General features: G+C 37.4%; 2 protein-coding genes across 4 annotated transcripts; one reads left to right on the plus strand and one right to left on the minus strand.

Annotated features, from left to right (window-relative positions):
• Positions 1 to 260: 260 nt before the first annotated feature.
• Positions 261 to 3,774, plus strand: LOC104247348 (pollen receptor-like kinase 3). Of its 2 annotated transcripts, none has more exons than XM_070174410.1 (2): positions 261 to 1,752; positions 3,154 to 3,774. In XM_070174410.1, exons 1-2 carry the CDS (start codon positions 477 to 479, stop codon positions 3,396 to 3,398), a joined length of 1,521 nt encoding a protein of 506 aa, XP_070030511.1. In that variant the 5' UTR covers positions 261 to 476; the 3' UTR covers positions 3,399 to 3,774. The 2 variants fall into 2 exon arrangements, with proteins under 2 accessions (XP_070030511.1, XP_009801638.1); XM_009803336.2 differs by having other exon boundaries at positions 2,830 to 3,771.
• A 136-nt stretch (positions 3,775 to 3,910) lies between these two features.
• LOC104247347 (protein NEGATIVE GRAVITROPIC RESPONSE OF ROOTS-like) lies at positions 3,911 to 6,555 on the minus strand. Of its 2 annotated transcripts, XM_009803335.2 has the most exons (6): positions 6,452 to 6,539; positions 6,288 to 6,360; positions 5,708 to 6,204; positions 4,894 to 5,059; positions 4,380 to 4,442; positions 3,911 to 4,300 (listed from the first exon to the last, which is right to left on the minus strand). In XM_009803335.2, exons 1-5 carry the CDS (start codon positions 6,455 to 6,457, stop codon positions 4,423 to 4,425), a joined length of 762 nt encoding a protein of 253 aa, XP_009801637.1. In that variant the 5' UTR covers positions 6,458 to 6,539; the 3' UTR covers positions 3,911 to 4,300; positions 4,380 to 4,422. The 2 variants fall into 2 exon arrangements, with proteins under 2 accessions (XP_009801637.1, XP_009801636.1); XM_009803334.2 differs by lacking the exons at positions 3,911 to 4,300; positions 4,380 to 4,442 and having other exon boundaries at positions 4,502 to 5,059; positions 6,452 to 6,555.
• Between the last annotated feature and the right edge of the window lie 6,532 nt (positions 6,556 to 13,087).

Raw genomic sequence — 13,087 nt, forward strand, 5'->3', positions numbered from 1 at the left:
TTTTCACTGGAGAATCAAATATGTGGAGATTGATTTTTCATTTTGTGCGAGACAAAGTTGTAAGGAAATCTTCGAATTCAATTCCTTTCTACCAAAGATCATTTGAGAGATACATTTACCACGCCTTTGCAACGGGATTGTTAGACCATCCTGATCATCTCACCATTTGAATTAGATTCTCTTCATAATGATATGGGTGTATATATAGTCAAATTTTCCCTATATTAGCGACAAAGCCTCTTCACCATAGACAAGGTAAATGCAAGGTCCACCTCTCTTTCTATCCATCATTCTGAATCTGTTCTTAGACAAACATTCTGTGTCCACTAGGAGTATTCAACTCTGACAACAAACCTTTGTCAAATAATACACCACCCACCTTAGTCCCCCCAAACACACACCATGACACACCTCCTAAGAAAAAAATCAGAGAAATTCTCTCTCTATTTACAGCAGCACATTGTTTCTCCACAATTATGGCCGCTGTCCTCTTCCCCCACCTTCTATCCTTAATCTTTTTCCTCCTTTTTCTATCACATCCACCTCCTTGTTTTTCCATTGGAGATGATGAGGCCCTGGTTGAATTTAAAGAATTGTTAACAAATACCTCAGCTCTTGATTCCTCATGGAAAAAAGGAACAAATCCTTGTGACAATAACAAGAAATGGGTTGGTGTTCAATGTGAAAAAAATGTTGTCCAAGGCCTAATTCTTGGTGGATTTGGGCTTTCAGGGGATATTGATGTCGATCCATTGGTTAGGCTTCAAGGCCTTAGAGTTCTCAATCTTGCAAACAACTCTTTCTCAGGGTTCATTCCTGAATTTTTTATGCTTGGTGCCCTTAAGTCTCTATTCATTGATGGGAATCAGTTTACAGGGGAAATCCCTGGAAATTTCTTCTCCAAAATGTCATCTCTCAGGAAAGTCTGGCTTTCGCGAAACAAGTTTTCAGGGAAAATTCCTGATTCTTTAGCTAGTTTGAAATATCTTTTGGAACTTCGCCTGGACAATAATGAATTATCAGGGACAATTCCATCTTTGTCACAGGGGACTCTGATATCTATCAATCTGTCAATTAATAAATTACAAGGCGAAATCCCACAAGGTTTGTCAAGATTTGGTTCAGACCCCTTTCAAGGAAATCCAGAGCTATGTGGACAACAATTAGGGAGAGAATGCAAGGCTGCAGCCTCAGGGGAAAAATCTGAAGGTTCCAGCATAAAATGGATAATTATTGGCTTAGTGGTTGTTTTGTTATTGGTGGCTATATTTTTTAAGACAAAGCGCAAGGAAGATCACTTCGAAAAGCTTGAAAAAGAGAATCTTGATGAATCTGTGAGCGTGAATATTCCAATCTCAAACAAGAGAAGCATGAGCTTGCGCAACTCCATGCGGTCATCAAGGAGAGGACGCTCACGAAGTGGCAGCGATATGGGTGATCTTGTGGTGGTAAATGAAGAAAGAGGCATATTTGGATTGCCTGATTTGATGAAGGCATCAGCTGAAGTCCTCGGGAATGGAGGATTAGGATCAGCTTATAAGGCAGTACTGGGAAATGGTTTGTCACTCGTCGTGAAGAGGTTGAGGGAGATAAATAAATTGAATAAGGAAACCTTTGATACAGAGATCAGAAAGCTTGCCATGTTAAGGCACAGGAATTTATTGCAACCATTGGCATATCATTACAGGAAAGAGGAGAAGCTGGTGGTGTCTGAGTACATTCCAAAAGGCAGCCTGTTGTATTTGTTACATGGTATGGACTTCTTTGGCTCTATATCTTTTGTAATTGTTATGGAGTCCATGAAAACAGCCCATATTGTGCACAACTTATTCTGATGCTAGCTTCTTATCTTCTTTTCATGTGCAGAAGTAGAGTTTATCTCATGACGGAGATATCTTTTCTTTATCAAATTAGTCTGCTATTTTTTTTAAGTTCCTTTGGAACGATTCCTTTTAAAGTCTCGCCATTCACATAGTTCATAAAAATGTGCTTAGATACAACAACAGCAAGAACAATAACAATAACAAAAAACCAAGTGCAATCCCACATGTGGGGTCTGGGGAGGGTAGTGTGTACGTAGACCTTACCCTTACCTTATGAAGGAAGAGATGTTATTTCCAATAGACCCTCAGCTCAAGAACAGTGACAAGGACACAATAAACCAACATTAACAATGGCAAGGAAATAAGATAAAAGAAACAAATAGCACATCATGTCATAGCAGAGAACTAGGAATACGAAGCTATAAGAGAAGTGCAAAAACTACCGGCAATAATGCCACATTGTTTAATCAGCAAGGAACTCGGAATAGGAGAATACAAGACTTGTACTAATACTACTAATACGACTAGAAGAGACTCTCGACTTCCTGTCAACCCACAACCTTAATCTTCGACCTCCACACCTCCCTAGCGAGGGTCATGTCCTCGGTAAGCCGAAGTAGAGCCATGTCCTGCCTAATCACCCTCCTGTACTTTCTAGGTCTCCCTCTACCTCTCTTCTAACCCGCTATGGTCAACCTCTTGCATCTCCTCACCGGGACATCGATGTCTCTATTCTTCACATGCCCGAACATTTGCAAAACATTTGCATTCTTGTCATTGATCCCCCCTCCCCCGGAAAAGAAAAAGATTGAAAGAGTGCAACTTTAGATGTTTGAATAATTACAACTGCTTGTGAAGTTCCAAAATTTTGTTAAATTGGACTCTTAAGAGTGCTTCGAAGTAATTTTCACATCATATATTTAACATGTCCGTTTCGGAGCTGCTTCAATAATATGTACTCTTTTTGTGTTTATTTATCTTCTGAGATCTTATCCGGAATTTTCAGGTGATCGCGGCATAGCACATGCTCAGTTAAATTGGCCTACTCGCCTGAAAATCATCCATGGAGTTGCCAATGGAATGAAATTTCTTCATTCTGAGTTTGCATCATATGATGTACCTCATGGGAACCTTAAGTCTAGCAACATTCTTCTTACTGCAAATAATGAACCACTTCTCACAGATTATGCTTTTTACCCACTAATCAACAATTCACAAGCTGTCCAATCCCTTTTTGCTTATAAATCACCTGAAGCCATACTAAACCAACAAATCTCTCCAAAAAGTGATGTCTATTGTCTTGGAATCATAATTCTTGAAATCCTTACAGGGAAATTCCCGTCACAGTATCTCAGCAACCAAAAGTGTGGAACCGATGTTGTGCAATGGGTGCAGTCAGCCGTTGAAGAGAAGAGAGTATCAGAACTGATTGATCCACAGATAGCAACAGCAAAAGATTCTCTTGAAAAGATGGAGACGCTCCTTTATATAGGAGCTGTGTGCACTGATAGCGACCATGATAAGAGAATTGACATGAAGGAAGCGATAAGGAGGATAGAAGAGATAGAAAGTTAATTTGATGGATTCAACTTTTGAAAAGTGATTGGTTTGCCGGGAGGCTCAATTTCTCCGGCTAACGATCAATTCATGAGCTCTACAAAGAATTAGTCGGCAAAGCGCTTGTTTATAACTCTCCATGACTACCAGTAGAGGCTTATGAAGGGCATCTTACAAAGGAATCTCTGCAGAGCATCAAAGAGGCCGAAAGGATTTTTTGTAAAAGTATTCAATTAGATAAAAAAACCAAGACATAGGAGAGTGAAGGAGCTTAATTTCATTATGTGGTTTATATGTTACATGGATGCTTCATTTGTTTTGAAATATCTGTGTCAAACTGGTGTGACATGGTTGCGGATTCTTCAACATGCACTACATGTTAGTAAAGCTGAAAATAACTCAATGAATTACACACACATATCGGATACTAATCAATCTTGAGACCATGTAACATAAAGCAATTTCATTTTTTCTCTCTATAGTTTACTGTATTCAGATTACCGATGCAGATATTCTCTGTGTACAGCTTCAGTCATACACTTACACATATTCTATCTCTTTGAATTGAATAGAACATGGATGGAATGCCAGTTAAAATAGTGACTACACTAAGAGTAAACGTAAAGACTATCATCTCTGCAGAACATCAAAGAAGCCCACATTTTATTACATCTGCTAAAATATTTAAAAATACACCCTATATTTTCTCTCTTCTTGAAAACACTAAGCTTACGATCTGGCAAAAGCAGAAGCCATGGAAAAAATCCTGTCCCATTAGAACAGGACCATGAATTAAGTTTAGTTTTGTCGTGGGATGGTGCCTGTCAACTCTTCCATATCATGCAGTGAAAACATATTCACCGCTACCAAAATCTTATAAGAATTTGAATTTTGTACAGCCAAAAGGAAAAGAATTGAATCTGCAAAAGTAATAAACATTGGTGAGACGCTTTGATGGATAATTACTGATGACATACAACATATCAAGTTTAATGGTACCTCATCTTTCCAAAAACTGGCTATGGCCTATGGAAGAGATCAATCATATCTCTAGTACAATAACTGTACAACAAAAATGAATAAAGTTAACATCCTTAAAAAGTTATTGGCCCCAAAACTAAAAGATTTCATGTATTTAGGTATTCATCAATGGGCAAGGGCTTCTTACAAATGCTTGTTTTGTTAATGTATATAGTAGAAAAGAAGTTATTTCCTCATTAAATTTACATTCACAATCTGATGTGTGAAGGGGGCCTTGGCGTAACAGGTAAAGTTGTTGCCATGTGACTAGGAGGTCACGGATTCAACCAGTGAAAACAGTCACTTGCAGAAATGTAGGGTAAGGCTGCATACAATAGACCCTTGTGGTCCGCCCTTCCCCAAACCGCGCGCATAGCGGGAGCTTAGTGCACCGAGCAGCCCCTTTTTAATCTGATTTGTCCTGAGAGCTTCTTGCAAGTGCTTGTCATGTTAATGTAAATAGTAGATGAAGAATTGTGCCATTTAAACTTACAATCAGAATCAGAGTTGTCCCATTTATTTCCATCCTTCACGGTCTCAAATGCTTCATCTTCACTATCAGTCTCAACAATTTTTCCATTGTCCAAGTATTTCTTTTTCACAGCCCTTGGACTGGATGCTTGCGGGAATATCTTTTTGTGAATTATGGCCCTCAGAATCTGCAGATAGCATTTTTTTCTCACGTTTAAAATAAAATCACTAAGTTTATATGTGAATAAAATCTGCATAAGAACAGAAGATCAATAAAGCTTTTACATAAATAGATGGGGTCTCCTTAAAAATATGTTGATGAAAAGATCAACATTTCACAACCAAAATTTAAAGCAACTATAAGTACAGTTCAAGATTGATTATGTCTATCATTGTCTAATTGAACTTTGAGATCCAGGATGATTCCTTGATAAAACATGCTTGACCCAGCCAAAACATATAAATATTGAGGACATTGATCAACATGCTGCAAAGTTTGTAAACATGTAAGAAATAAGAAAAGGGAACAGTAGACAAGATTAATGCCATACCATATGCTCCCTCTCATTTTTTATAACACACTTTCCTTTTTAATCTTTTACTAAAAGAATGGCACCTTTCTATATTTAGGAACTTTTTAAATTTAAAATTTCCATATTACCACTAGTGACCTACCCTTATAGCCACATAAATGTAGTGGCATGTTTAGAAGTACAAGTTTTAAGTAGTTCTTTCTTAAGCGATGTCCAAATTAAATGCAACCGTATGAAATGAAATGGAGGGAATATAACATATCTTTTGTAAGGTTTTATTAAAAGTTGATAGAGTGTACAAACCTTCTCCAATCTTAATTTCTCAAACTTTGACTGAGAAATGGGATCTCTCAAAAGAGGGGGAGAAGGGACTGTGAATCGACCTCTGCAGGCAAATGCCTTCTCAAGAAGAAAAGACAATGTCTTCTTACTAATGCCACTGTTTGTGTTTTCCAATTGAACTTCTTGCTTTTTTCCACATACAATACTGTTCCTCTGCTTGAGATGATTCTCTTTATCATCTTCCAATCTTTGTAGACAGTCAAAGAATTTCACGAGATCCTTCGTTGAACCCTTAGCCGAATCAGGGGAAGTACTATCACAGAGTAGTAGTTTTAGTTCTTTTTGAAGTTGTCCAACTTCTTCAGGTGTAAGCTTTTCAAGATGATCAGGGCAGGAAGGCTGATGATTCAAGTTCCCAAAATCTTTATTCAAACTGTTATTTCCAAATGTCCCAATAGCAAGAAGTTCAATTGGCCAGTCATTGAATTCTTCTCTACAGGGTTGATGCAACGTATGATCTATTGTAAGGACAAAACACTTATTATAAACATACGAAGGGTCAAAACTCATGAAGAAATCAAAGGAAATCATGAATGCTTACTTGTAACTGTCACTGATTTTTGTTTGTGGATTCTTTTCTTTCCATTATTCTTGCTTTGGAACCAATTAAAGATCTGCATTCAACATAAATGCTAAATTTTTTAGGTAAAGAATACACACCTTATTCTTTGCTATGCAAGTGTTAAATTTGTCCAACTTAATTACCTTCATTCTTGGAGAAGTGCAGACTATGGCAGGTTGGTAGGCTCTATCAATGTGATTAGGGCGGGCTTATAGGAATGTTTGTTTGAACACAAATCCCGTTGGACAAAGGAAGCTGAGCTTCCTTGACTTTATATAGAGATGGGATAGCACGAATTTCCAGAGTCATTGCCAAGCTGGAAGCAATGGTTCAATTTCCCACACGGCTGTACCTGCCGACCTTTTTAGTGTCTTTTTTACATGGAAGTTTCTTCTAACTTAAGAAGTGTTTTCTTAGTATAACATGCAAATCGAAACTCTACCTACACCAGAGATGCACCGCTTGTTAATGAACTATTAGTAATATTGGGAAAAAAATTTAAGATAACTAGGCTGAAGTATAGGTGTCTAATGGTCCGGTTCAACCCATTTATGACCCAAACCAAACCGGGAGTTGACTTTTGTGTTACTGGGCTTTGATTAGTGTCCCGAGACTTTAAATAGGTTAATTTTGTTGATTGAAACTTGTGTTTAAAGTTTGGTTGTCATTCAGAATGTCTAAGTGTGATTCAGACGCATTCGACAAAAAAATTGAATGTTTGAAAGTTAAGAGATTGATTCGATCTTCGATTCTTTGTTTTGATGTTATTATTCATGTTTTGATATTTTGGACAAGTTATAATACGGTATTTTTACTTGTTGGTATGATTGGACAGAGTCCCGAGGGGCTTGGGTGTGTATTGAATCATTGGTTGATAGACAAGTTATTAAATAAAGAATTTAGACTTTGACTATGGTCAACATCGGGTCAAGATGACCTCTTTTCGGTGTTTTGAGTGCGTGCGTAGGTTCGTAGCATGTTTTATGATTGAAATGCAAATGTGGTTTGTGTCAGGGGGGTTCCGGATGAGTTTCAGGGTGGTTTTGGATCATTTCAATATAGTTTGGGATTGCCGATGCTGATACTTCACAATTGCGAACTCCACATTTACGAACTTCTGGTGGCAATTGCGAACTCCGCAATTTGCGAACTTCTGGTCTCAATTGCAAAATCCGCAATTGCGAACCTGTGGTTGCTATTGTGAACATCCGCAATTGTGGACTTTTGGTCACAAATGCAACATCTGCAACTGGGTTAGGGGTTGGAATTTCAGGGTTTTAGCTCATTCTTTCATATTTAAACTCTAGACTTGGTGAGGGGCGATTTTTCATGGAAATTTTCATACAAGGCAAGAGGATAGGTTATTTTTTACCTATTTGTGATTATATTTCAAGAATCTACATGAATTTCTACACCAAAAACAAGGAATTTCAAAGTGAAATTTGGGATTTTTGACTATACTTTAAGAAAGTGTATTTAAATGATTTGAGAATCGGTTTGGAATCTAATCATATATATGTACTCAACAGGTTATGGATCATTAGATTTTGTTATTGGTTTCGGGTTTCGGGCTGCGAGCTCGGGGTTGACTTTTGTTTACTTTCGGGGAATTCTTCAAAGATTGAGACTTTATTGATTGGGATTACTTTATATGGCATTGGTTGACTTTCTTGATTAATGATTGGCTAGTTTTGAATCGGTTAGAGATGATTTCTCAAGGAAACGTGATTTTGGAACTTTGGGCTAGCCTGGATGAGGTAAATGCCTTGCCTAGTTTTGTTGAGGAAATGTTTCTAATAAATGATATTGTTTGCTATATGGGAGAGTGATGCATACTCGGGGTAGATTATATACTTCTTTGTGCCTTGTTGAGCTTCGTGAACTTCTTGACTTATGTCTTACTTGATTTCTATGATAACATGAGTACAAATATCTAAGCTAAAGATCATGTTTTTAGCTTATTACATCTTAAACGAATATGATATTGATAATTTTTTGAGAGTATTGATGTACTGAATTCGGCAGTAGCAATAACTATATAATAAACACATATGTATATATGTTATTCTTGTGATACTTAGGCATCCATATGATCTTTATCATGTTTAAATTTTGTTGAGATACTTGGACATTATGTTTCTCGAATTATTGGCTTGCGTATTGGTGCAAAAGCTACGTTTATCTTTCAGGTGTATTATTCTTAATCATTCTTCTTGATGTAATTTATGCCTTTTACCTTACTTGGTAATGTTATATATGCTTGGTAGGGAAGAATAAATTGCACGAATGGTGTTTTCGTGCTTGTGAGGAAGAGTGATTTATAAACGAAGGGTGTTTATGTGCTTCTTGACATTATTATCGTTGCACGAAGGGTGTTTTCATGGTTGGTGAGGAAGCAATAAATACACGATGAATGTTGCTGTGCTTTTTGATATTATATCCTGAACATACCCCCTTTTTATTATATGGGTTTGCAACTATGGCTTATTGGTTCATGTATATTGTTTCTCCTCACATACTTGATTTAATGGAGAGGTTTGATTGTGAAACATGCTCAGTATTTTTTATTTGATCTTTTTATTATTATTTGTCTTCCTCCTTGTTATTTCTCTTGCTTACGAACGGCACAGGTTATATTAAGTGAGTATATTTTGACTTTAAAATCTCGTCACTACTTCACTGAGGTTAGTCAAGATACTTACTGAGTACATTGGTTCGGTTGTACTCATACTACACTTTCTGTACCTTGCGTGCAAATATTTGGAGATAAGCGGTTGTGGAGTTATAGGGCGAGCATTGAATACCATAATGTTCCAGTCACCTACTATTAATTGTTTATAGTATTATAGGATTTTGAAATTCTATTTATATAAACTTCAAGGAGATATTGTATTGGATTCTTTTGCAATTTCACTTATTATTACTGATGATTTCTCATTATAGTCGTAACTTATAATGTTTGGCTTATCTATCGGGTTGAATTAGGTATCATCACGATTTGGTGGTAATTTTTTGGGTCGTGACAAGTTGGTATCAGAGCTATAGGTTCATAGGTTCTACGAGTCATGAGCAAGTATCTGGAGTGTCTTGCAGATCGGTATGATGATGTCCATTCTTATCTTCGAGAGGATACAAGGTATCTAGGAGAGTTCTTTCTTTCTTTCCTTATCGTACGACCTTAATTCAGCTTGAAACCTAAATCTACATTTTTTTATTTGATTCTTGTGCGATGTTGATTACTCACTCAGATGTCATTAATGGCTTGTGATGTGGCAGATTGGCTACTAAGGGTTATGGGTACTTAATCATCTTCTCTTTATTGTATAGTCTTAAGATGTGGATGTGTTGGTGGATCTTTCAAATGTTCATTTGAGGAATGAAGTGGACTCATATATCTTGTTAATGAGTGCAGTCTCAGGAAAATTAATTGGTTGCCTAGTTGTGTGACCATTGTAGGGTCATGGGAAGATGTCGATTTGAGGTTAGCAGGTGAGTTATCTCCTACAAGAAGATTTAAGACTGTGTGTTTATTATGAGGCTTATATTCAGTGAAATACATATATGGAGCACTTAAGGAAGTTGGCTTGACTACAATGAGGATTGGCAAACTATCAGAGTGTATTTTGACTAGTGCTATGTGAGCTTATGAAGAGATTCAGCTAGATAATAGCACAAAAGTCATGGAAAGTTAAGAAGGAAGGGTTTTGTGGGTTATCAGAAGATGGTTTTGTGGCTCCACGCCAAGCGGGGGAGCCTACCTTCAGTGATTGGGTCATTTAGGCATGTGTTGTTGTAGTTCATGGTCTTGGGTGCACTGTGGATTAGATATGGGTTGAGAAACGTGTTATCGAAGATGATTTGTGCAAGGAATTTACTGGATGCATGATGTATTACACCTTTTGAATATATGGGGGTTGCGGAGTGGCTCCAGTTTGATATTTCTTTATGGATATAGTGTGTACGAGGAAGAAATTTCTCGGTTGCTTCTTTCGAGATATTCATGTGCTAGAAAAGGGCTAAATCTTCTGCATGTTTGGATATGCATTCAAGACTTGGTCGTAGTGAGTGACTCTCGGGAATGGGTTCAAGATTCATACGTGGTATTTAAGGATTTCCAAAGTGTATGGCTAAGATCTGAGATTTGCATTGGATGGTGCCGAGACTTGTAGTATTTCTATAGCATTATTGATTCTACATGGTAGTACTAGAGAGATGAAAGGAACAACTTCGAATTCGTAGGTCTCTTTTGAGCGAGTATTTTGATTTGAGTTACTTTTGGGTTTGATAATCTGCGTGATTTGGTTTATTTAGATCGATCCAGTTTTGATGGCTTGGCTATGTACAAATGGATTTCGAAGAGTTCATGATGATTTTGACGATGATTTGGGGTCGATGTCTTCTATAGGTGCGAGAAGTTTGTTGTGTATCATGATTATCTCTTGAATTGAGTTAAGTGAATGGTGTTTGGTTTATGGGGTGTATATTCTACTTGTGATTCAGAGTTGATAATGGGGTTCTTGTATTTTTAAATCATGGCATGATCGATGTAGTAAGTCGTGAGGCATTAGGATTGAATACGTGAGGTTGCAGTTCAATGTATGTTGTAGAAGACGCATTGAGTATTGAGTTGAAAATTCTTGACTAGTACTACATAAATTATATGGTTGGTAACCTTTGATGTTTTACTACTTGATGCAAAAGATTTATGAAAGTATTTTCTTTAAGGGATGAGTATGCATGATATGTTAGTCATTTAAGTGGGCGAGTTAGAGATCATGTATGGAGATTACGGGATTTTGAAGTTTGGAGATGGGATGTTCTTAGAGGAAGACTATTCATTTGGTTGCGGATTGTGAAAATGTGTTGAGGACCAGACAACTGATTTTATATGTCATCAGTAGGTCATTATGGACCCCTACAAGGCTACTTACCTATTTTGGAATGGTTTGAAATGGTTGGGGCCTAATGTGAGTGTGTATTCTACACAAGATTGGATTTGTATATTCATGCACTACATTTACTACGGGTGTTCCATTGGCCAAAATGGATGTTATTCACGCCCCGATATGTTTCATGTGTTTCTCTCTTATGCTATGATGGGTTGTAATATTACTTGATTATTCACACTCTTGTTATGGTCCTGTTTAGGCCTTGTGGCGATATATGAGCGAGATGACTCTTGAGATGTTGACTTGTTTCTCGCCCCGTAGTTGTTCTTGCCTTTTTGTAGCGCATTATGCTATATGTCCCCCATGGTTATGTGAATGCAGTTTGTGTGCTTGATGTTGATACACGTGTGTTTGTTGATTGTATGAATTATGGCTCGATAGATATTTCATGTGGATTGGTATGTTGGATAGGGTTTCACGCCGCAACAATACTATGTTAGGATACGACTCATTGTGCGTATCTCGTGTGTTTTGTTTCTCCCTTGAGGAATGGATTCATAGCATTATGCTTATGTTGTTACATCTGTTGAACTTGTTAGATAGTTCTTTTATTTGTATTCTCTTTCCATTCTTAGTTATATTCGAGTTGTTACTTTTTTGGCGCACAGATAGAATCATATGAGGGTCTAGATGGCATTGGATGTGGCATGTCGGTCAAGCAGCTTGTATTGGGTGAGATAAGTTTATTAGACCTACAATTTATGCAATCATATTGGGATAAGATATGTTTGGAAGAATAATATCAATAGTCAAATTAGAATTTGGCTATGGTACTTGTGGGCAACGAAACTGCACTACTTGTTGGATTGATGGATGGTTATGAGTTTCTTTATGTTTCTTTCATTATTGCAGTGCTATGAAGGTTTGGAACGAGGTTTTATCTGATATGAAGTATGTTACCAGTACCGGGTTTGATACCGAGTAGCTATTGTAGTTGGAAGTTATGTCTATGAGTATGTGAGTTATGCAATACATCAGGTGGTTATATTTTGGGATTATGTTTATGACTTGATGCAGCTTGCAGGGACTGGTACAATATATATGTATGCCCAAGAAAACCCTTCATATACCGTAAGATGCCTTTTACAGCCTGGAGATATACGGTGGTGAGAGTGAGGTATTGAAGGGCGCCAACAATGCTACGATATTCCGTTGCATCAGAGAGAGGAGCACCCTCGTATGCAGAGAGCTTTAAGCCAGACGCAAGGGGTGTGGGACATGGCTTGGAGTCTTGCAAATGAGTTCGAGTAATTCCAAGGTGTATTTAGTCTGAGTCAAGACTAGAGAAGTTGATGTACGTTTGACTTCGATTCCTAAGAAAGAAATGAAGATCACCAAGATCTTTCATGGCGAAGTGCGTACCTAGTCGCTGAATGAAAGAAGGGGGAGGAGCTGAAAGCCACTCTTTAGTAGGGTTCTACTTTTTCCATTATTCCAAATAAAAAAATAATATAAGTATTAGATCTTATAGACAATTTCGGATGTTGAAATTTAGTTCTAAGGCTTGTGGACTAAGGTTGAGGGAATAATCTTCAGTAAGATTGCGTTTATAGACTTATACGGATTGAGGTGACATAAGAACGGCTGAGGGTATGTGTATGGCGAGCTTATACAGTGTTTTGGCATCTTTGCAACGACTATTGGCACGTTCGAGGACGAACGTATATTTAAATGGGGGAGAATGTAAAAATTCAACTGATCATTTTGAGCGTTAGCATTCCATTTGGTGGTTTTAGACTTTGAGTAGCTTCAAATGATGTATTATGACCTACGTGTATGGTTGGTTTTGATTTTCGGGAAGTTTGGATTTATTTGATAGAGTAATTCTCA

The sequence above is a fragment of the Nicotiana sylvestris genome, chromosome 5 (genome assembly GCF_000393655.2).
Source record: "Nicotiana sylvestris chromosome 5, ASM39365v2, whole genome shotgun sequence".
NCBI classification, from domain to species: Eukaryota; Viridiplantae; Streptophyta; class Magnoliopsida; order Solanales; family Solanaceae; genus Nicotiana; species Nicotiana sylvestris.

Bases quoted from the DNA above. Each gene is read 5' to 3' on its own strand.
- LOC104247348 (XM_009803336.2), top strand. From the start codon at position 477: ATGGCCGCTGTCCTCTTCCCCCACCTTCTATCCTTAATCTTTTTCCTC. The intron at 1,753-2,829 runs GTATGGACTTCT...CGGAATTTTCAG, and splicing joins CCTGTTGTATTTGTTACATG to GTGATCGCGGCATAGCACAT.
- LOC104247347 (XM_009803334.2), bottom strand. The intron at 6,205-6,287 runs GTAAGCATTCAT...TCCTTACAATAG, and splicing joins AAAATCAGTGACAGTTACAA to ATCATACGTTGCATCAACCC. The intron at 5,060-5,707 runs GTTTGTACACTC...TGCTATCTGCAG, and splicing joins AGAAATTAAGATTGGAGAAG to ATTCTGAGGGCCATAATTCA.